General features: G+C 40.5%; 2 protein-coding genes across 11 annotated transcripts in view; both read left to right on the forward strand.

Moving 5' to 3' along the window:
- UBE2W (ubiquitin conjugating enzyme E2 W) overlaps positions 1-2925 on the forward strand; it is a 44079-nt gene extending 41154 nt beyond the window's left edge. For 4 of the 6 annotated variants that reach the window (XR_004356019.1, XM_032682793.1, XM_032682783.1 and 1 more), the window contains exon 6: positions 2168-2377. Coding sequence is in view for 4 of the 6 variants with exons in the window: in XM_032682793.1 (XP_032538684.1) it covers positions 2168-2190 (23 nt within the window). In the remaining 2 variants the exon portion in view is untranslated. Of the gene's footprint in view, positions 1-2167; positions 2378-2519 lie in introns of those variants that run through there. The other 2 variants (XR_004356021.1, XM_032682763.1) reach the window with 1 other exon arrangement.
- A 1285-nt stretch (positions 2926-4210) lies between these two features.
- The window catches only part of STAU2 (staufen double-stranded RNA binding protein 2), a 168656-nt gene continuing 145409 nt past the window's right edge, over positions 4211-27457 (forward strand). For all 5 annotated transcript variants that reach the window (XR_004354254.1, XM_032674434.1, XM_032674442.1 and 2 more), the window contains exons 1-3: positions 4211-4320; positions 22422-22629; positions 23696-23826. Coding sequence is in view for 4 of the 5 variants with exons in the window: in XM_032674434.1 (XP_032530325.1) it covers positions 22431-22629; positions 23696-23826 (330 nt within the window). In the remaining variant the exon portion in view is untranslated. The remainder of the gene's footprint in view (positions 4321-22421; positions 22630-23695; positions 23827-27457) is intronic.

Below are 27457 nucleotides of genomic sequence, written 5' to 3' on the forward strand. Positions count from 1 at the left end.
ATGCTGACAAGTGCAAGTTCTGGTTCGCTTAATTTAGATTCTTGAAGTGATTGTGTGATTCATCTGATTTAGGGAACTTGCATTTTAGACATGAATCATGAAAGATAGCGTGTTAACGTCAGTTGTTAAAATTCATTGCTCGTGAGTCTTCACTGGGGCATAAGGAATAAATGGTTTCCGTTACCTGAGAAAACTCTGCATGGTATTTACCCGTAGTTTGTTTTATCTTGGTTTGTTTGTGCCTCTCAGTCCTTGTACTATCTAGTGATAAATTGTTCTAGGCACTTGTATGACATGCAATGTAGTCAAAAATCTACTTTCATAGTTACAGTTCTGCACCTGTTATTGCAGAGAGCCGTGACCTGACTAGACTTAGGCTTGTTAATAATATTGGGTGTTAATCAAATATAATCCCAAACTCCTGGCTTTTACTTTTCTAATATGTTTTAATTACTGGAAAAATGTTATTTCAAATATTATTTAAAATTATTTCTTCTGGTATTAAGCTGTTAGAGGCTTTTATTCAGTTGAATGACTAACTAATGTAAAAAATATATTGTTTGCTCCCTGTTAGTGTATTATGAGCACTCTATTAGCTTAATTATGCTTTTAAATTTAGTATCAAAATATCATCCAAGTTCTTTAATATATAAAAAGTACAACTACAAAGAAACTGTCAAACCCTGGAGGAGGGTTCTGTAAGAAGCTGTAAAATCTCCACTCTTGGAAATTTTCAAAAGGAAACTGAGCAACCTGCAAACTCCAAAGTCAGATCTAGCTTTAAAGTTGGTCCGAGTTTGAGGGGGCAAGGAGGGTGGTGGAGCAGAACTTCAGAGGTTCTTTTCAACCAGCAGTTCTGTCTGGACATTTTCTTTGGGCATTTATTTTTGCTTGGTTTGGTTTGTTGCACTGAAGTGTATTGAGGGATGGAAAGTCATTTCTTGATGACTTTTTATAATTACAATTCTAATAATAAATAATTTTGCAAGTCAGTGTGAAAGTACCAATTTATTTTGTTATGAATCTAAGATTAGAAAGGACAAGGCCTAGTGTCTTGAAGTGTCCTGCACTTGTGTATAGAGACCAAATGGAATTACTCTGTATCCTTTCCCTCAGTTAGATATTTGTGCAGGCATTTAGGCATTACTGTGGCTTTTTGTTGTTTTCAAACTGCTTACTGAATTAATCACTCCTTTTAACAACTTGCATACTGAAACTGGATTGTTGGGCAAGTCATGACACTCCTGTTGTGTACTAATGGAGTAGAGTGAATGAGTATATACAAACTATGCATCTTGTTTGCAAAAATGAGAAGGTTTTAGGTTGTAATAAGCTGCTTTTACTGGAGATACTGACTAGCCTTTATCCTATGGCTCAGCAGTAGCAGAAAAAAACCCAAACATAAAGGTACAGTAAATCTAAAGAAGTTATTAGTAGTGTAATTAAGTTGTTCATATATGTAAAGCTCCAATTTTACTGGAAACATTATAAAAGCTGAATACATGAACTTAAAATTATTGTAAAATATCCTTTCTTTTATAAAATGTACATATATGGTAAATTTGAGGATAAAATGTACTCTTTTGTATTCAGTTTTGTTTCAGCTATATTCCATTTGCACCACAAAATGTATATCAAGATACAAGACTTTTCTGAGTTGATACCTGTATCTCAAGATACGTTTTTAAACTAAGCCTTTAGCTGTGTAGCAATAGCAATATTATAAAAATTTTAGGTATTGAAATAACGAAACAGATCAGAGATTTTTATAGGCTTGTTGGAATTACATCTGTCTCTGCAGAAAGTTCAGAAAAACTTCCCTTGTTACCTGATGCTGACATTCATTGGATGCATTTTTCTGCTGGGTACATGCATACTAAGTATATGTTATACTATGTGGTTGTTCTTCAAACTACTAATAGTAATTAAAATAAAAATTTTAAGACATAAAATTAAAATGGAAAAAACCCCAAGAACAAACAAAAAACCCTACAGACTTATGGAAGCACGATCATGATTCAGCACCGGAATGAACTTCACTCACACAAAATTTCGTAGTAGCCTAATGAAAAGTACTTGCATTATTATCCATTGCTACATTGTATCACTATATTATATCAGAATAATACATAAGAAATTGTATTATACTGTATACTTCTATCCTCAGTTCTTAAATTAATTAAGGGGTAAGGAATCTCAGAAACAGAAAACAAAACAATGGAGGAATCAGAAGGGGAGGATGATGAGCTGCTGCTGCTGAATACAGGGTATGTATAAAGCTCTTAGCAAATGCTAAATTCCCAAAGTGTGTTTAAACAAGTTGTAAATGTTAGTGTTCTGTGAATAAAACCTTGCTATCACTTAGATACTCACAATACAGCTCTGCCACTGTCATTATATGTTTTTGGTGTTGTAAATTACCTACAATATGCAAGCTTACTACCAAAATTCACCTCAGCTATGTGCCTATACCATGCTTGGGAATCCTGTCAGACTACATCTTTTTCTTTTTTGCTCAGTACTGATCCACCTCTTGATGTGAAGTCATGATTTAAAAAAAAAATTCTCACAGAATAACAGTTACTGGAGGAAATATGAACTCTGCATTCATTCTGATTCAACCTGACTTATCTGTTGTTTTTTTTTTTTAAATTACATTTGCTATAACTAATGTTATGAGCTATCATTAAAACCTAGTTGCATAGTAAAAAGATATAGGCATCTTTCCCCCCCCCAAAAAAAAAAAATCTGCTTTTGTTTCTAAGCCTGAGGAATTTTGTTACTACAGTTTAGCAAATCAGGTAGGATTTGTAGGAAGATCATTGCTTCAAGTTCTGATGGTTCTACAAAAAAAAATTAGATTGTGGATTAAACTCAGAAATCTTTTATCAATGAACAATAAAATGATTACTTTGAGATAAAGAATTTGAATGTTATCTTTTTCATGCTAGTCAGAAATTAATTTCTAGGACTCCCCCTCTTTTTTTCCTCTATTAATTTCTGATTTAAAGGAAGAAACTCTTCAGACTTTAATCTCAATTTTACATAAGCACTTTTTCATTTCTGCCTTTTTGCATTTTTCTATCTAGGTCCACCTTTTGTAAGGGATATTCAAACCTGAAACATGGCAACAAGATAAATATTTTTATGATGGCAGAACCATAGGACTGTTATTAGTTGGAAGGGCATGGAAGTAGGGCTGTACAAAAAAATGCAGCAAGTTACCCAGGACTTTATTTAGCTGAGCCCTGACAGTGTCCAAGGTGGGAGGTTTTATGCCCAGCTGGGGAGGGAGGTTTCAGTGATGCACCGTGGAATCTCCCTGGCTGAACCTCCACAGCTGCAATCCCTGGCCCTCTTCCCTGCAGCCTCCCTCCAGGCAGCTGTAAGGTAGCGCCCAGCAACTGCATCAGTTATCTTCCCCTTCAGAAACATGATTTGCCCTAATTCAAGACAGAACAAAATTTTGACATGAATCATGCTTATGAGTTTTTGCCATCCTTCGAAAACAGCTGTCTCGGAGGGGAAAGGAGGTGAGAGGGGAAGGACGTTGGAGAGTTAAGTGGTCCAAGCTAGAGCGAGACGAGTAACACCAGCTCGGAGAAATAAAACCAGGCCCATTCTCTGTTGTGCTGTGTTGTTTTCCCCCGCTCTCCCTGTATTACTGCAAGCCATTATTTTCCTTTCCCTGGCGTTAAGCCTCGCTCCTCGTTCCGCTCCCCACGGCCCGATCCGTGCGCAGCGCTGGAAGAGGCCGCCAGGGGGCAGCGCCGGAGCGGCTCGGCGAGCTCAGCCGAGCTCAGCCCCGTTCTCAGCCCGGCACGGCCCCCACCGCTGCGCCCCGGCCGGGTCGGGGCTGCCTCCTGCGGCAGTGCCGAGGCCTCGCCGTGCGGTGGAGCCCGGCCCGGCTCGGCCCCGGCCCGGCGGGGGAAGGTGAGCGGGGGCGCCGCGGGCCCCGCCGGGGCCGGGGGCGGGCGGGCGCAGTTCCCGGCGCCGCCGCGGGGGGCGCTGCGCGCCGCCGGCCGGGCCGGGCGGCGGACGGGGCCATTCGCGCGGCGGGCGCGGGGGGAGCGCGGCGCGGGGAGCGCTCCGGGAGCGGCCCGGGGGCAGCGGACGCGGCGGGGGCGGCGGCGGGAGGGAGCAGGGGGGGCGACGGGGCCGACGCGCGGCGCGGGGGCGGCGGGGCGGGGCGGCGGCGCCGGCGGGAGGGCGGGGGGGGCGCAGTGGTTGGGGCCGCCGGCGGCCGCCGCGGCGGCGGGGTCAGTTCTCTTTGGTGTTTGCCGAGGTTGGAGGCGTCTCCAAAGTGTCCCCGGGAAGCAGGTAACCGGGCGGGAGGGGAGGGAGCGGCTTTGGCCGCGATGTCCGAGTCCCCGTCCCGGCTGCTCTCTCCTCCCGCTGGCACGGCGGCTCCCGGGCGAGGACTCCGCCGGCCCCCGGCGCCCCCCGCCTCCCCGGGGCCGTGCAGGCGCTGCTGCGCCACGGCGCTGCCGGCCCGCTCCGCTCGGGCGGGGGGCGGTGGCACCGTCCCCGCCATCCGCCCCGGGGCCCCCGCCCGCCCCCAGCCGCCAGCTGAGGGGCGGAGGAGGCGGGCGGGGGCACAGGTGGGCAGCGCCGCCGCTCCGGGGGCGGCGAGGGAGCCCCCGCTGGAGCCCCTCGGCAGCTCCGCGCTCCCGGTCCGGTGCCGGCGGCGGCCGTTGCGCCAAGGCCGGGCCGCGGCCGGGCCGTGCGGCGGGGCCGGGCTCGGCGGGGACCGCGCCGGGCCTGCCCTGCCCCCGACCCCAGAGAGGAGTTCTGTGCCACCCGAACTTGCTCCTCGTCCCCTGGCCCGCCCGGCCCGGTGCGCCGGGGGCGCGGGGTGGCCGCTCCGCCGCTGGCGGGGCGAGGGGCGCCGTGTGCCGTTCGCCCGGTCGGCGGCGCGGACCTCGCAGCTCGGCCGGCGTGTGTTTGTACGTGTGTTAGTCAGTCCTCACTTCGCACATATTGCGCTGCCCCCAAACTTCGGACAGGGCCCTAAACTTTGCTATCAGTGCTGGGCTCTCCCATTCCCAAAATGGATGTCGGCATCACTCCCAAGCAATGGGCAGCGGAGCAGTTTGCCGGCCTTCGCCCGGCACGAGGGTTGTGAGGCCGTCGTTGAGATGGGATCCAATGAAGGTGCTTAGTCCAGTCTTCTCGGGAGCTTGGTGGCGTTTCCCCACTGTTCAGGTGTCTCTGGTGGAAAAAAGTTCATCTTGATCACAGCCAGGCCTGGAAGTCACAGCCTTGCCCTCCTGGGAAAGTGTGGGCTGCTTGGGATGAGCTGTGAGGGCAAATCCTGCAGTGAAGCTGTTTGCCTTGTAGTGCTCAGGGGCCCACCCAAGTCAGTGATACCTAAGCAAAAAATTTCCCACATTGTATCTGCCCGGTGTTGCCTTTACGGCCAGCAAGCTCTTTCTGTGAATACCAAGATGTAAGCTTCTCGAGCCATGCTCGGAATGCTCCCTGTGCAACTACCATAGTACTAAAAAAAAGTTTAGGATATACAAAAGAGTAGATAAAGTGTTGCTGTTGTAACCCCACTCTTTGCATAAAATACTGTCTTGAACAGTACTGAGGGATGTGCATGAGTAACTACAGTGTTGCAAGACACAAGTAAGGCTGTTTGCTGTGCAAAGTTGCATTGCACTTCTGTTAGTGAGCATACATTGCTGTATCTTGCTTACATTACTAGTGGCATCAAGCTGCACAGGACTAAGGTCTTCCTGGGCTGTGTGGTAATTCCAGCTTAGCAGTCTATACCAGTGTAGTAATATTAAGGTATTTAAATCATTTGCTAACTACAGGGAGGTTCTATACAGGCTTTGTTGTGACATCGCTGCCTATGTAAACAGTACCAGGCTGACAGATTTCTGAATGAAATCTTCTTTTTTTCTAGAAAGTCAGCAGCAGTGCAAGATTTCCAGTACTGATTTCCAGCCACTGAACCTTAGCTTTGACCTAGAAAAACTCTCTGAGAGAGATATTCCTCCTCTTGCCTTTGTGAAGATTCCTATTGCTGCCAACTAGGAACAGGATTGAGACTGCCTGCTTGCTCATAGTTTATGAAGAGAAGGGACAATTCAGATTTTCTTTTCTTTGCAGACTACTTTTCAACAATGTTGTTCAGCTTTAGCAGAAGTCATCCAGTTTGGATTCTGCTTAGGCTGTAGTCTGGAGATGAAAGTCTTTATATATCTTGTTGCCAGCTTAAACTACCTCATCCCCTGAGAATTATGTCAAAATAATAAATTTGAATAATCTTACGTCCTGAATTATGGTAGTAGATTATAAAGAAAATTTCTAATTTTACTTGCAGGAAAATCTGATCAGAGGTGTTTTAATGACTGGAGCAAGTTTAAATAAGCGTTTAACTCAGTTACTTCCTTGGGGACAAAGATCAGGCTTGATTTTCCTACACAGGTTTATAAAGTGAATTCCACCGTAACCCTGATTTACATTATTGTGAACGTGGGAAGTGAATCAAATACTAGATGTTTTATTTGTCAAGTGTCATGAAAAATGACCTTGGGAAGGTTAGGCAACAGGCTGTAGTGAAGCAGATCCTCTGATTCCAGGACTGCGTCTTTAGCCATTAGGAAAGGTGCACCTGTCATGCTCTATCCAGACAGTTTGTTTTGACCTACCCGAAATATGTGGCTATTGACTTGTCAGTCTTTGAAAACACTGGAAAACTCTCATCAGTTATGTCCAGTTCTTCATCCCAAAATATATCTTCTTATGATATCATCCCATTGGTGAGCTGGCCTTATAAAGTGGGCAGTTTTAGTGCCATTTTCTTTTGTGTATATTTGATAGATACATGAACGTGGATCTTCTTCCATTGGAGTGCGAAGTATCTGCTTCCTCGTGTGGGTCTCACTGATGTGGTGGGGAAGGACCTAACTCTGCATCTTTTTAGGGTAACTGAAACAACATAACTTCTGTTAATGAACCACCAGTGCTTCACTTTTCTTTCCCCTGCTTACATTGATTTCCTGTCAGCAACAGCAAGATCTATAGGAAAAGTGTTAGGCCTGTCTTTTGCCAGAACCAATTATTTTGCATTTCTAATCTTTGGATCATACATAGGCTGCAATTTTCACAATAGTTCTTGAATTTTCTCTCTCTTCTGAAAAAAAAAAGAAAGAAAAGTGGAGAGTACCATTTGGTTGAGGTGCCTAAAGAGCACAAGGCAGGTCAGGGAACGGGGCTGGCAGTTTTGCTCAGGAAGGAGAGGATATATGGTGCAAGGGGGGGGAATAGAATTAGTGGGAGTGCATGATAAACTCTGTGAAGAGAGGAAACGGAACCTGTGTATAGTGTAGTTAATACATATGTATATATATTAAAAGTCAAGGGCTCTATGTTTAGGGGGTCTGCTCATTGTCAGCACTGAGTCATGATCAGCGTTATCCAAAGTATGTTTGCATTAAAAGATCAAGAGTTCAGTAAGAATCTGAGAGATGTCTTGTCAGGCGTTGTTCTGGAAACTATTTAGAATAAAAAAAGTGCTTGTCACAAATCCTAATATAAAAATGAATTTTGAAAAGCCATCTGTGGTAGTGTAATACTAGAGTCACATCCATGTCTGTAGCTGCTAAAGTTTGTTCATACTTCACCTCAACAGAAAGTGTTTTGTGGCTTGAGTTTTGTTTTGTGTGTCTTTTTTGTTAAGCTGGTAGTTTTTGTAAAGTTTCCCAGAGATAAAATGTGTACTCCATGGTCACAGTGTGGTCACCTGTGTCATGCTGCATCTTTTCATTTGCTTTAGTCAACTATACATCTGTATAGTATATCACTAGAATGTTACAAATTTATTGATATTTAACCAAATAAAATCAAATTATGAAATTTAAATTTTTTCCTGGTAAAGAGCACTTTTTTTTCATAATAAATTAATTGTGACTCCAGTATACTTCTGTATCCCCATAATCTTCTATTTTAGTTGCCATTAAAATGATGGGACAGAGCACTTTTTAGACAGATTAAAATTCAACTTTTGAGCTCAAATCCCCATTGTTTGGAGAGGTCCCTGGCCAAGGGACCAGTGGCCAAGTACTATGTCAAGTATGGGTTAACCTCCTATCCTTAGTTCCCGGGAAAAGATAGCTTACTAAGATTTTTACCATAGTACCTCATGCTCACTTGAAGGGTATGTTTACAGTCTCATCTTCTGAAAAATTCCAAAGGATCATGGTGCTCACACTTCCAGTTTCGCTGCTTGCCAGCTTTGAGGAGGGTGTTTGCCTCCAGGCTGAAGGAAATGTTTTTGGGTGTAGAAGACCAGATTTTCTGGAAAAGTTTCTTGTAGTGGAAGTGGTCACCTGTTGGATCAAGAAGAGTTCTTTAAGAGATGAGTAACCTAATTTTTATTGTTATTGCTACTCTCAGTTTCTTACTTTTGGCACCTGTTATGTATTTGCACTTCCCAGTTTGCCCTGTAATGACCCCAGTTTAAAAAAGCAGCGTTACACAAATATAAGGACTACACTAAACATGCAGATTGGTGTCAGTAGCTGAAATTGTCCAGATAAGTAACTGACTGCAAGTGACAGTGAACTTTTTCCATGTCACTCAGATGAGACATCTATGCAACTGATACATTTTGAAGGATGAAATCAAGATACACTGATCCCAAGGTGAAAGTGTAGAGCTGATATAGAGTAATGTTGAGTTACTTTGTAGTGTATCCAGTTGTTCTGATACAAAAAGAAAAAAAACCACCAAAACATAAAAAACCAACCAAACAAAAAACCACCAAAAAACCCCACCCAAACCACTCTGTAGTGCTTTTGGCTTTGTTAGACGAGGTAAGAGCAAGAAATAAAATTTCTTGATAACATTTTTGTTTGTTTGTTTTACTTTTTTCTCATCTTCTGGTCCTTTTTCAGTTCTGGATACTAGGTTGCTTTTTCCCTTCCAGACTGGAAAATATTTTCTCTGCCTTTTGTTTTAGTCTTGTATCTCTGATAGTACTTAAACCTGCCAGCTTGGAATTGCTTTTCATCTGTGGTGTCAATATCCATTCAAGGGGATATTTTGCTTAAGAGTATATACCCAAGAGACATTCCTTTTGTACCTGTTTAGGGCCTGGGATTGTAATGATCAATTCTAGAGGGATTTTCTTGGAAACTCTTCTCACTCTCTTATAATTCAGTGAAAGATACTTTGTAGTCTTGTGTAAAATGAGTGTCCTCTCAGCTTCTGTATGACAGCTAAGGATGTCTGACCTTTGTGAAAGGAGTGAGAAGCCTGTACTGGATCAGAAGGCAGGTAAAGGTCACCCTGGTTTCTCAGAGACATCTCTCAAGATTCTCTCTTAGCTGAATCTACTGGGTTACATATGGGATTTGACCTCTTCAAAAGGGAGAGTGATCCACATCATCTTCACTCCTCTCACCTGGCCAGTTTTTATCACTTAGAGCCTTAAGCAAGTGAAAACTCACTGAAGATGCCAGGACTGGATCCCATTTCCGTGGACTTGATGGAGTTATTATTCATGAGGGCGTTCTAGATGTGGATTTCCAGGCAAGCACTGGTATTTGTCAAGCCCCAGGAGAAGAATTTAATATAGCACTTTTCTTCAGCTGTTACATTATAGGGCTCTTGTGAAACTGGCCATTCCACAAATTACTGTCAGTGGCAGTTCACCAGAGGAGGTGGCTTTGGAGGTCTTTTTTCATGTGACAATTAAACTATGCATAAAGCTTTGACTCTTCTTTCTGGTTCTCTTCGAATCTTACTGCAGAGCCCCTCGATACTTTGTAACATTCACCTTGATCACAGATGGGCATGAGAGCAAACGGCTGCTGTAGCTGGTGAAACTTAAGTATATTTACAGTATTTTAAAAAAGATATAAACAGCAACTTGCCCATCCTGATTTGAAATTGTTTTTTTTCTTGGACACAGTAGTAATTTGAACCTTTTCAAGGCTTGTAAACCAACTCTGGGCTCACTAGGAGTTTTGACATCTAGCGCCAAAAAAGTATTGTCTGGTGCTGTTTACCTTTGCTCAGGCACCTCAGGCTCGGGATAGGAGCAAGAGAAACATAGTTACTGTCAGACTGATATACCTAATATATACCCGAGATAGGGCAGGACAGAGCATTGCAGGTGAACGGGATTAGCTGAGGCAGTCTGAGTTCCAGGGCCTACTTTGTTTTTCAAATGTAGGTACCTTTGCTATTGTTCTGGATTGCAGATCTCTGCTCCACAGCTCTGGAGTCTGCAGTTCTACCTGAGCTTCTGCTACATGTCATTGTAACCTAGGTGGATGTTGGATGCCCTTTGCATTAAGAGCACTACCCTTCGTTAACAAGGAACATCCTCTTTTGCAGGAGGTGAGACCGTATTAGGCAGATATATGTAGCTAAATAGCAGGTGTTCTGTTGGAGATCCTAGAAAATAGTGTCCTCCTTCTCTTTTGAAGTGCCTTTTGTTTATTTGATTTTGGTTTTGAAGGATAAAAGTCTTAGCTTATTAGTGAACAGAAGTGTTGTCCCTGCAAGTTCAAAAGCAAATGTTTTCTTTCACTCTAGTTTAGGGTGGTTCCAGAGTCACAAAAGCTAACTTTACCCTGCTGAGTCTAATGGCTTTGGAGTCCTGAAAGTACAGTAAGTGGTGAGAAAGGCATTCCTTTGAAGGGCAGCTCAGAGTATCATCCGCCCGTCTGTTCTGTCTCCAGATAGTGAGACTATGCTGTTACCAAACAGTGTTGCTGTTCCTAATATATGGAAACTTCTTTTTCACTTTCACTCATTTCTAGGTGCTGTGTCCTATTATATTTAATCATTTCATGTTACCACTGAATCAGGTTGCACTTTTAGCCAGAGTTGTCATTTGTTTTATTTCTGACTCCGTCTGTGGAAAAATACTTGAGAGAATTCCAAATTTTAATTCACAGTTTGTTTACATTTTTTTCCTGTAGTAGTTGTGCTTATAACTTCCTTTGATCTGGGAAAACAAGTTGTTCTGAATCATCAGCAATATGGACGAAGATTTGCTATTTTATCACGTCTTCCTTGGTACTTCTAAACACTAGTACATAAGTTGGAGGAAGAAGCCTGGTTTTGTTATGCTGGTTCTGTGCCCTCACAGTGTGCTTAATTTGAACAGAATGTCTTTTTACCAGCACTCTTCCATTCTGTTCTTGGTTGTTACTTAAGTATCCTCCTTGCTGATTCAACTCCAGAAATTAACCTTTTACCATCCTGACAGTTGCGTGTAGCCTCTGTGCCGCAGCAGAATGTGTGCTCTATGTGTGCCAAGTTTAGAGTGTTTAGCTAATGCTTAGCACTGATCACATATCCAGGAGTTTTTCTTCAGTATTGTCTTTCTTTGCTAGTTCTGAAAGGGTCTGTAAGTCTGTCACTAGGATTTTTTAGCTCTTCCTGGATAGTCAAAGTCTTCTATAATCTGTAGTTTCTTCATAAGTAGATAAGTAACTTCTTTGGTTATGTTTCATTTTGCAACTTGATAATTTCTGTCCCAAGCATGGGTTTGCTACAAGGAATCAATAGGTGATTACTGTCCTGGTGAACTAGGCTGAGTTGTTGATTCTTTTCATTCTCAGGAAGCTTGAGGAGTCTTTGTTGATAGCTGTTTCCTTAATTTTTGGATTCTGTTTTCATTGTTTTTGAGTCAGGCCCGTGTCATAAATTTTGCAACATTTCAAGATCTTGCTCCCAAACATAGCATATCTAAACTTAATTTTCTCCAGTTGAAAGCTTTGATTTTGTGTTTGTCTTTACTCAAGAGCACTTGGTAGGCCCAATCCAATACTCAGTAATTATTTTATCTTTATTCACTGACTGGGGAGAGCTGCACTTATAATAGGGAGGAGGCTTTTTGAATTCATTGCAGAACTTCTGCTCTGACAAGGTACTCTATGCCTGTGAGCAGAGGCCCCATCCTGTTTCCTAGTGAGCAGGGAGCTAATCTCTTTATGAACTGTATGTTAACATTATCTTATATCCAGGTGTTGCAAAACCTGTCTATGGAAGACTTAAGAGAAGAGGGAACTCTGGGAATGATTCATGAGCAGGTGATGGCAATTTGACCCCAGCTGTGTCTGAGAGCTGGAACTTCTTGGAAGCCATATGAGACTTCAAGGTGGGCACTCATCACTCTAACTGTGAAATACTCTTTCTGTTTAAGTACACTCACAGGGAAGAAAAAAAGGCACATAAACCAGAAATCTATATGCCTCTAACAAAAGAACACAACACTTGTCACTTTGTCCACCGAAAACCCACCTTCCCTGAGGATCCTGTAGCTGTTTACTATGGGGAGGTGACTACAGTATGAGAAGGGCTAGTAGCAGGAGATGTAACTTTTTTCAAAGAAAAAGGCTTGTTTCTGCTACTTCACCAAACTTTGTTTTCTCAAATTATATGAGAAGTAGTTTATCACAGGCAGTCAAGGAAAACCGAGATAGTTTTCTGAATTCCTTTAATAATATGCAATTTCTAGTTAGGGAATGAAGTAAAAAAGTAATTTTTGCCTGCTTCAGACAAAATAACAATTGGAGGGATGTTTTACTTAGAATATGAGTATTTTGTAATTTAAAATCAGTCAAAGCTGATTGGAGATCTTAGGAATATGACTACTACTTGTTATCACAAAATAAAAAAACCCTGGCTTTTAGAAATATATATGAGAGAAATTTCAAAATACTAGTTAGATAAGAAATTAGACTCCTGGAAGGAACGCTAATTAGACTCCAGCATAACAAATAAGGAACCAATTACAGCTTTGATACAAACGAATGTGTAGCGGCAGTGTGTCAATTCTGAGTCATGTTTTTTTCATTTACTCATTTAATCCCCTTCTACATTTTTTGAGCCGATGATTGATTGTTAAACTAGTGGTTTAGGCTTCCCTTCTTTTCCACTGTTTTTCTTCAGGAAAGCAGAGTAACTCATTTTCGTTTAACCTAAGGCGAATGTGACTTACCTGCCTCTGCAGCAAGATGGTATTATGATGACTTTAGAAGTGTTACAGATATGACTGTGTATCACAGAGTGTCTGGGGGAGATACAAGTTTTCTGTTTTCAGGAAGTCGTAGGTAGTTTTTCAGTCATGGTAAGGAAGAGAGCTGAAGTGTTACAGTACTGGACAGCCAGCTCTTGTGCTTTGGGTTAGTGCTTGCTCCCAGGTGCAGTAAACAAATACAAAGAAGGATATTACCCCCTAATGTTGGGCAATATGTGTCCTGCCTCTGATCTGTAAGGCTCTATAGCCATCTATAAGCTAGTTTTTGGGATCTACCTCAAACCATGATGGGTTTTGGATGAGGAGGGCCTTCTACAATAAAGGGTCTGATGATTCATGGAGGAGTTCTGCATTTTCTTCTCCAATAGTTCAGGGTATCTGTCTCGGTCAAACTGATGGCTATATCTCAACCAGTGTTTTATCTGGATGGTCCAGAGTCTGTTCTGGGCATAAAATTTGTGGTAATTTGAGAAGTAGGTTAGCTGATATTGCCTGTTGGAAATTTCCATGGCTTTTTTACTGTCTTCTCTGTTTTCTGGATAGCAGTAATAAATTGAGACAGACTTTCTGATGAGATTATCTTTGTAAGGTGGCAAACATTTATATAAACCAGACTAATTTTCTCCCTTGGGCTTTGAGTTATATACAGGTTGAAAAACTTTGAGATGCCAAACTGGCTCAGTTTCTAATGCAATGGATTGGCTTTCCTTATCTCTTAGTTTTCTTCTGGCATTGAAATCTTTGAGTTGATAATCTGGTTGATCTCCCTTATCATTTCAATACAGAAGAGCAATCCTTTTTTTCCACCATGGTTCAAGATGAATATTAAAGTTTCTCTACTCTGTTTCATGTCTGTCTGTCTGTGAAGTCTCCACTTGAGTGGTTGTCTGGTATACACAGGACCTGACTGATTCCTCTGTTAGAAGAGAAGATTAGCCTTCTGTACAGGCTGGGGTTGTTAGTTTTGCTGTACACAGTAAGATGCACTGTGGCCCGAGTTGCTCCTTTCTCAGCTTTTTCATGTCTGCCTTGCTGTTGCCAGGGGAAGCAAGGGAAAAGTGGCATTCCTGCCTGTCAATATGCTCCACTTTCTGTGAAGTTTCTCTTGTTACTAGTTTTTAGACTCTTACACATTTTCGAAAATGTGCACAGTTACAGTCAGTGCTCTAACCCCTGCATTTTCCATCATTCCTTATATCTGAGGCAAATAAATTCAGTGGGGAACCTCTCTGCAAGGGAGCTTATTTACTTCTGTAATTGTGTCTGTTTTAATAAAGTCCATGAGCACTTACTTGTTGAAGACAAGTTTGGCAGTAGACTTTGGATAGGATTCAGTTGCCTGTATTTTTGGCATCTCGTGCATTTCAAGAAACTAAGTTACGCTGTCTGCTCCTCACCTGCTCCTCAGCTCTGTGGTTGGCTAATCCTAAATTAGAAGGCTACTTGTTGATCACCTTGAATAACTCCCTGGGTCTTCTGGCTGTATTGACTAGTGGTATAACACATTTCTTTAAACACACAGGTTATTGCCATTTCATTGCCTCTTTATGTCAGGGTTTTTCTGAACTGTCTGCCACATGCAGTGTCAGACGTAGCATGGGTCTTCAAGAGGATGTGTGCTTGCTGAAGCAGCAGCTGATGGAATAGGCGGGTATCCAAATGTGATATCTCAGGACATCTCCATGGTAATTCTATGCTGTATTTTCTTTTACTCCAGTGTGGGTTTAAACACCTCACTTATATTTGTAAACCTAAATTGTAGATGTCTTTCATCCTTACCTGAATCCTCATATCTCACTGTGCAGCAGTGCCATGCAGTATGGGTAACTGTGACGGTGTGAGATGCACTGTGCATGTGATGATGTGATGATCTTATAGATCACAGATTTTTCATATTAGTTACTTGTCCTTTGCTGTAGTGGTGTAAGCAATTTACTACATCCAAAATGTTGCTTATTATATTTACTCTGACATATACTATGTATTTCAAATTGTATGAATCTAACCTTGATTGAGCGTAAGACTTTTCTGTTCTAGCCCTCTTGCTAACGTATCATAATTAAATGGTAGCAAAAATTCCCACCTTTGGCCACTTTGTTGATTGAGAAAATTGTAGTTCTTACTCTTTGATTCCGTAATTAATTACTTTATTTGTCTAGTTTGGGTTTTTCCTTTTCTTTTCAAAATTACACAAAACTGTTGTAAAGAGAGTTCTTAGAGAAGGATTGAATCAGTGACAAATAAAATAATATGTATTCCCACATAATGTGATTCTGTGATAATGGTAATGTGGTCAATGATTAAGAGACTCATATGTTTTATGTAGTATCTTGGATCAACATCGTATTGGAAATTAGAGAACCAATATGGTTTCATGATGAAAGAAGTCTGTGAGATGAAGCAGTTTCTACCTCAGTTTTCTGAGTATTAAATCTTTTGTTGTTGTTATTGTTGTTTTAATGTGCTTGCCCTGTGTAGTAATTCAAAAGGGAAATTGAGCTGACTGCTGTTTGAAAAAGTGGCTGACAAATATGAGTGCAGTTTTTAATCTGTTCAATTTCTTGATATTTTTTTTTCCAAAAATACCTTCCTGCCTTTTCTCAGAAAGCTCCTTGCTGATTGTATATAGGAGTTGCCAAAGATAGTCCTCCATGGGCAATAAAATCTGAAAGTACGATGGTATTTGATGTTGTAACCCAACATTCATTGCAGCCTCTTGGCCCTTCCTTGCCTTTCTGGGGCTTTATCTGCAATACTTTCCTGCTCCAGTCCAAGAGCAGAGGAAAGCATTTGTATGGAACTGTAGTATTTAGTCTTCGGGGCTGGGTTAAATACTGAGCAAGTAGGGGAACTTTCATGTCAGCCTTGCAGTGCCTTGGATTTTGAGTATTAGTCACTAATATTCTGTTTCAATTCATCTTCCCTTTCTTGTGCACTTTTGTCTCTGATTGTAAATTATCTTATCAAAACAACCAAAATAAAAGTTAGTGATTTCTCTCCCACACCTTATACTTCAGGAAAATAAAATGCTTTTAAGGCATAACTTCACTTGTTGTCATGTATTTCTTAGCTGTTAATTAGCTGGTAGTTATGTCCATATTTCCACTGAAATTAAGATTCTCCAGTGTCTTAAGGCACTGTAAAAAAAAGAAAACCAGGCCACAGATTTCTGAAGATGGAGTCCTTGGTGATGAGATCACGGGTTTTGTATGGAACAGTGTGAAGGAGCTGAACTTCAGTGTATGTCATGACAGCAAAGCTAAGCTGATTAGCAGGAGTTGAAAGGGCTAATGCCGTGAACTCACTCCAGGTCAGGAGTTTATGGCCCTCCTTGTATAGACACAGGCACTCCTCTCATGTTCCTCCTCACCTGCATGTGAACTGGTTCAGTGAGGTAAATGGTCAGAAAGTATTAACTTTTTGCTGTGGGGAAGAGAGGACGTGGGATTGTCTCCTGCTATGGCAGCAAGTTATTAGATTGGTTTGGTTGTTGGCAAACCACTACTAGTAAGGCAAAAAGCAACAAAATTGATGGAGGAGCAAATGGGGAGGACAAACAGTGGGGACCAGCAGTAATATAGAAAAATTATATATTTTAAAAGGTGTAGAGAGACACCCTGTACGATTTGCGATTTCGTGCCTAGTTTTTCCAGTGTTACCTATTTAAAATGTGTAAATAAGATACATTTTGTTAATAAGTCTGGATAACCGTCTGCTGATTGTTGCTTTAAATCATGCTCTTGCTAAACTGCTACTGTGTGGCTATCTCGCTACTTGGTTTTTTAGAACATAAACGATTGAACTAACAGCTGCTCTGAAGGTATTGCAGAGGTGTGTGTTTTCTGTCAACTCCTAATAAGCTGCTAGATATAACACAGTAAAAAGAAATTACGGAAGACTTAGTACTTCTATAATACTTTTTATATTAATGTCCATATATGTATAAATATTTGCTGTAAATGTCAGAAATGGCACACCGGAAATATGTTTTACCTCTAGGCAGATTTTTATGCTTTTGTGTAACTGAATGAGTGAAGTAGTATCAGGAGAATAGAAGAAGAATGGAAACTTTCATGGAGTTTTAAGGATAAAACTAAAACCAAACCCTCCTTACTTAGGAAGCTGTTAACTGTTAGGGTTCTGTGACTTGGGACTTTAACAGAAGAATCACATTAACAAGCTTCTAACCAAAGCAGGAGTTGGTCTGAAAAAAATCCTTGAGATGCTCCCTGCTTAGACACTACCCCCAGTCTATTGGATTGCTGTTCCTCAACCTTTCAATATTTTCATTAATGATGTGGATGAAACAGTACACTTACTAAATTTGTGTATGCTATAAAGCAGGCTTAGAAGAGAATTGCAAACATTTTGGAACTAGAATGTGATCCTGAAAAATTGAAATGATTGTCTTTTTCATTTTGCTTTTTTGTTTTGGTTTGGTTTGTTTTTTTCTTAATAAGGGAATTCAAGGAAGACAAGAGCAAAGTCTTATTAGCTGCAGAACAGTCAGATTCACAGAGAACACAGGCTAGAACTTGCTGGTAGCAGTTCTGCAGAAAAGGACCTGGGATCATTAATGTAATAATGTGAAAAATGGGCATTGATTAGAATATAGAAGCAGAACTCTTGGTTATATAAAATACAAGATATGTCAAGTAATTTTTTTTGCTCAGCAGTGGCTGGCCCTCAGTTGTTACCTTTATAAAGCCATTCACAAGTAAGTAGTATGTGTTGTGTGTCACATACTTGTACACAGATTAGATTTGGTGTGCTGGGTTGTATGACAGAGCAGTGTGAAAGTGTGGTGACACCCTACTACATATGTGCATTTTCACTTTCTGCACAGATGAAGTCCAGTCTTCTGTTTTGACTATTCTCTATCTGTTGGTTGTTCATAAAACAACTTGTCTTTCTAATATTGCTTTTTCAATTTTTCCACATTGTAAAAGTGTGTTTGGTTTGAAAAGTCATTGTCCATGTTTTCCACCTTCTTTGGTGTTTTATCTACTTAATCTGTCCTTGTTTATGCAATTACTGTGACGTAGTCTAAGAATCATTTCACCTGAGCATTTAATTCATATTTTATGTCGTAAGATCTAAGTGATTAACATTCCAGAAAAATACAATAAGTAATAATATTCAGAAAAACGATAACAATTTCTTTATGTTGTGTGGTGCTTTTTTACATGATACAAGTGTATTCACAGTTGTAAAGAACATCCTGCATCTCTGAGTTAGTGTTTGTACTGGGTTTGCATGACCAGGTTTTGCCAGCAGGGGAGCTACAGGAGTGGCTTCTGTGAGAATTTGGCAGAAGTTTCAGTTAAGTACAGAGGAGCCAATGCCAGTCGGCTCCAAGATGGACCTGTTGCTGACAAGACTGAGCCCATCAGTGTAGGTGGTAGCACCTCTGGGATAACAGATTTAAGCAGGGGGAAAAGCTGCTGCACAACAGAAACAGCAGCCAGAGAAGAAAGGAGTGAGAATATGTGAGAGAAACAACTCTGCAGACACCAAGGTCAGTGGAGAAGGAGGGGGAGGAGGTGCTCCAGGCACCAGAGCTGAGATTTCCCTGCAGCCCGTGGTGCAGACCATGGTGAGGCAGCTGTGCCCCTGTAGCTCATGGAGGTCCATGGTGGAAAGGAGATGCACCTGCAGCTCATGAAGGACCCCACACTGGAGCAGGTGGATGCCCAAAGGAGGCTGTAGCACTGTGGAAAGCCCATGCTGGAGCAGGCTCCCGACAGGACCTGTGTCCCCATGGAGAGAGAAGCCCACACTGGAGCAGGTTTGCTGGTAGGTCTTGAGACCCTATGGGAGGCCCATGCACAAGCCTGTTCCTGAAGGATGGCACCCTGTGGAAGGGGTCCACTCTGGAGCAGTTCATGAAGAACTGCATCCTCTGGGAAGGACTCATGTTGAAGAAGTTCGTGAAGGACTGTCTCCTGTAAAAGGGACCCCACTCTGGAGCAGGGGAAGAATATGAGGAGCCTTCCCCTGAGGAGGATGGAGTGTCAGAGAACCTGTGATGAACTGACCGTAACTCCCATTCACCACTCCACCTGGGTTGCTTTTGGGGGAGGAGGTAGAGAGTTCAGAAATGAAGTTAAGCCTGGGAAGAAGGGAGGGATGGGGGGAAGGTGTTCTTAAGATTTAGTTTTTATTTCTCATTATCCTGCTCTGATTTGAATGATAATAAATTCATTTAATCTCCCCAAGTTGAGCCTGTTTGACTTATGATGGTAACTGGTGAGTGATCTCTCTGTGCCCATAACTCAACCCACAAGCCTTTCATTATATTTTCTCTCCCCTGTCCAGTTGAGGAGGTGAGTGATAGAGTGCCTTTGGTGGGCACTGGTGTCCAGCCAGGGTCAACCCCCCACAGTGTTGTGTTTCGTGATGTATAAGAAAAATGAATGGAATATTTGACAGCAATATTTTCACTTCAAAATGTGAGGCAGTTTTGTTTTGTTGTTTTAATATGAGTTTATTTTGGTTGGGTCATTTTTAGTGTGGGAGGAAAATTTGCAGCTTGTACATACTTAATTGGAAAGTTAATACCAACCAACCCCGAGATTAGCTCAGTTGGTTAGTGCATTCTGCTTATAATAACAAGGTTGTTGGTTCAATCCCCATATGGACCATTTACTTAAGAGTTAGACTCAATGATCCATGTGGGCCCCTTCCAACTCAGAATATTCTGAGATCTGTGAACTGTTTAATCAAACCTGTGTAGCTGCCTATGTACAAAGTGCTTTCAAAAGCAGAAGTGAAGTAAAATGCAATTCTAGTATATTTGCATCCCTTTTCATGTGTGCTGTAGTATTTCTATTGCAGCTGAGTAGGTTAGACTAAGAGGTAAAACCATTGCAGCATCTTGTAAGGCAACATAAGCCCTGGAGTATAGCTTTACAAAAATGACAGCACTTTGACTTGCAGACTTTGGGTAGACATGTACGTGATTAAGACTTTAAGAAATATCCTGCTGTGGTGATTTGACATGGAAGCTGGCAATGAAGACACAAAGCTGGCAGGCATGGCTGTGCAGTCCAGCTTTCTCCAAGAGGTGCAAATGTCCCTAACCACTGCCAAGCATCAAGGGAAGCTCCTCTGGAGGTACTTGAGAGGCAGTTTCTGAGATTTGCATTGGGTTAACCATCTGAAGTGAGGTGTAGAGGCTTTTTGAATTGTATTCATAGTATAATAAATGAACTATCCCTTTTGTGTATGCCAGATTTTTCAAAAATATCTGCATAGAAGATTTAAAAATATTTTGATTATATAACTGCATTTCATCTCTGACCAGCTTAGTGAAATCTCTATCTCTCCCAGGTCCTACATTTTATTATGTAGCAGTATATTTTATCATGTACTCCGTGCTTGTGGCTGGAAGACCCCATAGTGGTTTTGCCTCACTGTTTATAAAACAGTACAACACTGGTGTAATGTAGATAAGAAAATGTGAAGAGAAGATGGGATATATAGCTTTTGTCCCCTTTTGTCATGCCATCAAAGATTAGTTACTTGATAGTGAGAAAATGACATGACATCACTATGTCAACTGTATTCCCTCTGTTGACTCTACTAGTGGGATTTTTAACTGATTACAAGTTTATTGTCTCCATAGCTCATCCACTTAAGAGTTATTCCCTACAGTTATATTATACATTAGTGCCAGAGTGTCTTTGCTTATGCAGAATAATTTATGAAATAGTTATATTTTCTCATAGGAGTTCTGCTGCTTTGGATATATAAGAAATGCCCAGCACCCAGTATCTTAGGATTTTATTCTGATTTCACAGTTGAATTTTCTATGTACTTTACTGTAGGACAAAGGGTGTCTTTTTTCTCAAACTTTTTCTTGTTCATTCTTACTGTTCCTTGATACTATTCTCAAACTGATTTTTCTTTTTTATCCTTAATAGTAAAGTATCCATCCTAAAACTTCTCCCTTTAGGACATCAATACTATAGAATATAGTATTTTATTTTGTTATTAGTAAGTTCTGATTTCTTGAAGAATAAACTTTCAAAATACTGGAAGCTGAAAGGATAATTCACAACTGGCAGGGCCCAAGACTAGGTGTTCAGTAGTATCTCATACAGAACTATTTGAGTGATGCCTTTCTCATACTCATGTTTATAAGCTAAAATGCTGCAAATACTGTGAGTTTCTTAAACTTCAGTTATTGTGATGATATTTCTTATTATGTTGGTTTCATTTTAAATATATTTAAAATGTATGGTCTGATTTTTGCCATCACTAGTTTTGATGTTTACAATTAAGAAACTTTTTCAATCAATTCTAATCTATATTAATGTATTTTAAAATCAGAATTAAACACACAGTATACCAAAAAATTCTGTAGTTATACACCTTCTCAGTCTTTAAGTTAGGCCTTTCTAACAATATTGCTGTATTACATTGCATTTGCTGTGAAGTAACAGAGGAGAAGCCCAGGACTTTTGCCTGGATGAGTGAGAATGACTGGTTCCTTGTTTATTTGAGTGGATTGCCTGGGATGCCTGCTCACCTCTGAACTGCTCCTGTATGGTTTTTGCAGCAGGAGTTTTTACCCAGTGGCAAAAATTTTGCCAAGGGGCATACTCTCAGTGAGTAGTATGAAAGAGCACTGCCCTGACCCTGCGTTGTTTATGTGTGTAGACATAACGTGAGAACAGGTATTGGCAATAAGGATACTAATTTGAGAAGATGAAAAGACACAATTAGTACCTGGCATATTCCAGGTAAATGCTTTAGGCATTGGGTTGAAGGCTAGTTTAGGAAGTCCTGACACCTGTGCTAGTAATTTATACACGGATTAAAGTACTCCACCTGTTGACTGAATAAGCAGTTATTTTTGTCAGAACTCGCATCTTTGGTGGTTTTTTTTTTCATTTCTTTGCATTTTCTTCTTATATTTTTTTCTCTCTTCTAGTTTGATAAAAGGCAGAAAAAAATAGTGATTTTTCTCTTGTGGCCTTATTTGATATTTTATATGCACTTTACTGGAAAAACAGTGCGAAAGACTGCTATGGCAGTTTGTTGCAATGACAACAAACTTCTCTTTTGAAGAAATCGGCAGAGGTAATCTCATCTGCAGAATGATTATATGGGATTTTATTCTAGAATAATCATTCTTCCTGCTGTATTTCAGGCAGGGTCACCCCATTGTTAAGCAACAGAACCTAGAGCCAGGCTCTATGGGTTCTTCTCCAGTGATGTTCTTTGGCTCTGAGCTCTGTTTCTCTGTGCATCCGTTTGGAATTAATGTTTGCAGAGGCATGACTTTTGTGGACAGTTTTGTGACCCAGATCCAGGAGCAAAAAAGAAGTGTTGCTAGTATCACTGCAGTCATTTGACATTCAAAATGCAAAGTGCCCTGCTGATAATAATTTGTTTATTACAGTGACAGGCAATGGCACAAGTTAAGATGCAGACTACAGCAAACCTGTCTGGACCCACCATGTCCCCTATGGTGCTATCCCTGCCAGTTACAACTACAAATACACTGAGTCTGCCATCCTCAATGAATGGATCCATTTCGGAATCAGCTGCCAGCTGTAGCAGTCCTACTGCCGGCCTTGTGGATCCCGCACCTTCTAACAACTCACCAGGTAAGTTGGTCCAAGGTATATTTTCTTCAGTGGTCAAATGAATTTTTGATGACTTTTTAATTTAAAAAGATAAATAATTAGGTCCTTAAGGGGATTAAAATAAAAAAAAAAAACCAAACACCCACAGAAAAATATTTTGGCTAAATAAACTGTTAGTTTTTTTAACTGAGCTCAGACTTACAGTGGTAAGTGTTGATCAATGATACAAAATCTCAGAAAAGAGCATGTCTATTTTGTCAAATTCTGAGTGTATCCTTTATAGAGAAGTTTTAGTGGTGCAGGAAGGTCTCCAAGTTTATTTCTCTTCCCCAGAACAGAATGTCTTCTGACTGCTTGGCAGTATTTGGTGTTTCCTTTGTAGCCTAATAAATGCTGCAGTTCCTATGCTGAACTGGGTATAAAATGCAGAAATGTTGTTCTAAAAATCTAAAAAAGAAATGACAGTGTGTGTTAGGGATAAATACAAATCAATTGAAAAAAAAATTGCAGAAAGTTAAACGGTCTAAAAAAAGCAGAACAAAATCCTTAAAGGGAGAGGAGAAGTGTTCTTTGGGAGTGCTCTGAGACTGACTTCATTTTTGTGAGAAAAGTCTAAAACTCTGGGAAGAAGCAGGCAGAAGCAAGTGGGGGCCACAGAGTTTCATCAACTATATTTGTCTCATAACTCTTACACTATCCACTACTACTTCAAAGTGCTGAGAAACCATTCTGGAAGAGTAGTTAATTCCAGAACCAGTATACTGCTGACAGTAAACTTTGGTGATGTAGAAGATGTAGAATATGTATAATTTCTCCTACACTGTCATCTGTCATAGGGACATTTTGGAAATAAATAGTTGTTGGGGCTTTTTAATTGCATGTATTCAAAATTTTTATTGTAAAATCATAATCATATTCTCATATGATTAATATATAAATGGTATTTAAACATTATATTTAGCATATGTACAAAAATTGTATTTTAGCCAAAGTATTTTCTTTTTTAAGCATGCTGCTTTTGCAAAGCTTTGCGAAGTTGTGAAGAATACATTTCTCCACAAAAACTTTACAGACTCTTTATTTACAGCTCCTCTCCAAGATAACATGGCAAACCCCAAAGAGAAAACTCCAATGTGTCTGGTAAATGAGTTAGCACGTTTCAATAGAATTCAACCCCAGTATAAGCTTCTGAATGAAAGAGGGCCTGCTCATGCCAAGGTAAGGTCACAGTTCCAGGTGATGAGCCATACCTTAAATGCTGAACAGATAATGTCATGGTTTGGACAAGTGTGCTTGTCACACCCAGCTACATTTCTAGTGTAAGGAGTTTCTTACAGTTCTTTTTTTTTTGTTTTGTTTTTTTTACACTTTCAGGAAGTATGCCTGTATTTCTGTTTAAGTCCTGTAGATCATTTTGTACCTTACTTTGACTTCCATCTTTGAGTTTCTTGTGAAAGTCTTTTCAGGGTATCACCGCCCTTTCTTAATCTTTATGGAGCATTTACTTTTTAGGCTGGATGAATCTTGCTCCCCAGTCAGCATGCCTTTGGTAACTAGCTACTAGAAACAAACTACCACTTGTTTCATGGTAGTGCAGATGATGGCAAAGGTAGTTTGTGACATGCTTATTGACACAATTCTGTGTCTATAAAGTTGTTACTCTATCTCTGGATCTTGCGTTGTATAGCACAGACATTATTATTGTGCAACTTTAAGACATATGGTGATATTAAGACTCCTAATATGGTTATAGTATTAAAGTTTCTGGTGAACTGACAGCAAATTCTGGTCAGTTCTCATATCAATTTGAATATCCAACTTAATAAGTACAAATTAGGTTGCTTTCAGATGATGAGGAATACAGAGGAATATTCTAATGACATAAAATTTCCTAATATAATTTTGAATTTCCTCCCTGGGTAGGAGCAAACTGGGGGAGGAGAAAAAATCCTGAAAAATTCCAAGAAAGACACTGGCATAATTAATAGCTGCTATGTACCTAGTATTTCTAGAGTGGCAAAATTGCATAAGACAGTGGGGTCATGCTGCAGATTAGTAACAGTTTCAGCTCATCATGGGCTAGCTCTCTGCCACTGCCCCTTGTTTCTGAGTTGCATATTGTGTTGTCAGCGAGTGCAGAGTTGATGCAAATCACTGACCTGGTCTGGCTGGCATTCCCAAATCTGTTATGCCGGTGGAAATGATGTCAGCAGGTGTGAGGCCACTGCGAATCAGAAAGCTTTTAGGATCCTGCATTTTAAATGGAAATTTAAGTGCTCTTTCTCTTCCTGGAGACATTTGGCACCACAGGGTACTTTGGTTGGTTGGGTTTAGGTTGTGGCATGTTAAATCTGTTGGGCTTTCTGTAATTTTTTGCTATTGTGTTGTATATTTATTTTTTATGAAATAAGAAGTGCTTTGGTTGTACCAAAAGGTGTGGGTTTGGCTGTTTACGTTTCTCAGCAGTAAAGAAATTTAAGTTATATTACATTTATGTTATACTTAAAATTTTATGAGGACAAGAAATAGTTCCCATGTGGGGCGGGAGGCCTCTTCTCCCAGGCAACTGGCGACAGGACAAGAGGACATAGCTTCAAGCTGTGCCAGGGGAGGTTCAAGTTGGACATAATGAAGAATTTTTTTCACTGAGAGAGTGGTTAAGCATTGGAATGGGCTGCCCAGGGAAGTGGTGGATTAACCATTCCCCAGAGGTTTTCAAGAAACAACTGGACACAGCACTTAGTGCTATGGTTTAGTTGATATGATAGTGTTCAGTCCAAGAGTGGACTTGATGATCTAAGAGGTCTTTTCCAACTTTAATGATTTTATATTTGTTACTACTTTTAGAGGAACTAATATAATTTAAATTACTTGAGTCTGCATTAGCTGCATTTTTGAAAGCCAGATTTACAAAGGATTTCTTCATTTTTCAGTTTTTCAGTTTACCACATTATTTTTAGTTGCCCTCATAGTGGTCAAAAAAATGCAGATATGTGCTCTGTAGACTCAGAAGAATATTGTCTGATTTTGATCTCTGCAGCAAGAGACAAAACAACAAAGGTGATTATAAGATTATGCAGACTTTGAGCTATGAAAAGCAGAAAATTTAGTATGACTATCAGCAGCTTAATATAATGTCTTACTAGTATATGATGATATACCTGACCGATTATGTGAAACAGAGCTGAATTGGTCTTGGAAAGCATGACCTGGAGGATGTAATGCTGCTGCTGCTCTTTGCCATTTAAGGAGCTTCTCACATTGTTCTTCTCCTACACAAACTCTGTTCCTGTCCACTAGTGGTTTTCACGATTTTCTGAGACGCTCTACAAGACAGCTGCCGGTGTTGTGACCACAAATGCTAGTAAATTTTTATATCCTTTTTTCTAGTTGTCTCTGGAAAGTAAGTTTTGACAATTGGTGTGAAATGGGAAACTAGAAACAGTGAAGTTGGGAGAGATGTGGCATGTAGTGACAGTGCAATTAGGGTTTCTAGGAGTCTGCCCTCAGGTGGATTCTTCATCATAAGAAAAATCAGAAAGTCTTTTTTAGCATAAATGTTTTTGAATATGTTAGTCACATTAGTCATGTCTTCTGTCCTTCTATGTCAGTGTTATTTCAGGACACAAATTTCAAAGAAACAGTGGCAAAAGAGAGTGGATGGTGGTGCAGAGAAGAGGGAAAGAGGTAAGGGATGTAGCACTTCAAAAGGCTGGGAAAGAGGAGAGACAGTTTTATATAGAAGAAGTGAGGAGGAAAGAATTGCCAGAGCTGAGAGACTGACCTTGCAAACACAGCAGAGTGAAAACAAGCACAACCATGGTGTCCTTTGCATTTCTGCTTTCTAGACATCAGATACATTAGGTTTGGTGTAAGGAATAGGAAATTCCTCAGAAAACTGGTGAGAAATGTCTCTCAGTCATTAGCAGAAGTGTTAACTCTGGTCTTGCGGGATTTGAGAGTTTTCATTGGCTGCTCCAGAGTTTGGGTTTAGGCAATTTTATTCCTATAATTAAAGGATGAAGCCTACTACTACTATATGTGGGTTTTTGCAGGAGTTTTTTTGACAGATGGTCTAAGTGAGAAGGTTAGAGTTGACTGCAGAAGTTTATTGAACAAGCCCTTTATTATCTCGAATTCCTGTTTTTTGCTCTAAGCGCTAAGAGGAGAGTTATTAATCATATTTTCATTTAAATGTGAGATTATTCTCCTCCTAGAAAAATACTACACTGGTACTTTCCTGAAAAATATAAAATATATAAACTCCAGATCCAGAAATCAAGTTTCAGTTCTTTTAGTAATAAGGATGTATGTTTGTAGGTAATTTATATAATTATGGGTATTTAGCTCTAATACCCAGTTTAGCTTTCGGGGGGATAGGATTTGGCAGATTGCAAAATTGAGAGACTATTTTTCTCTTTCTCCTTGTCTGTGAGGAAATTGTCATGACTGCCGTGGAAAAAAGGACATGGCTGTAGGAACTGTGGTAGGGGACTGGCACTATGCTTCTGAAAATTAGAGTAGCCAAAACTCAAACCTGTAATTAAGACACAAATATGTGTTTATAGCATTCAGTTTGAATGTGCATAGGGCTAAGGTGGAAGGCACATACATGCTTGTGTTCAAATGCTTGTTTATAAGTACGTGCTAAATGAAAATATATCCAATGACACATGTAAAGGCTGCTCACCATGTCCATCTCTAAGTATCTGGTCCTGGATCTAGCAAGTTTAAATAATTACAAAATCATAGAACTGTCAAAATGAAAATTTTACTTTATATCCTGCTGATACTAATATGTAGCTTTTTTTATGTTGCCTCAAGTAAATTGGTCTGTTTTCTGAGGTGG

The sequence above is a fragment of the Chiroxiphia lanceolata genome, chromosome 1 (assembly GCF_009829145.1).
Source record: "Chiroxiphia lanceolata isolate bChiLan1 chromosome 1, bChiLan1.pri, whole genome shotgun sequence".
Lineage (NCBI taxonomy): Eukaryota > Metazoa > Chordata > Aves > Passeriformes > Pipridae > Chiroxiphia > Chiroxiphia lanceolata.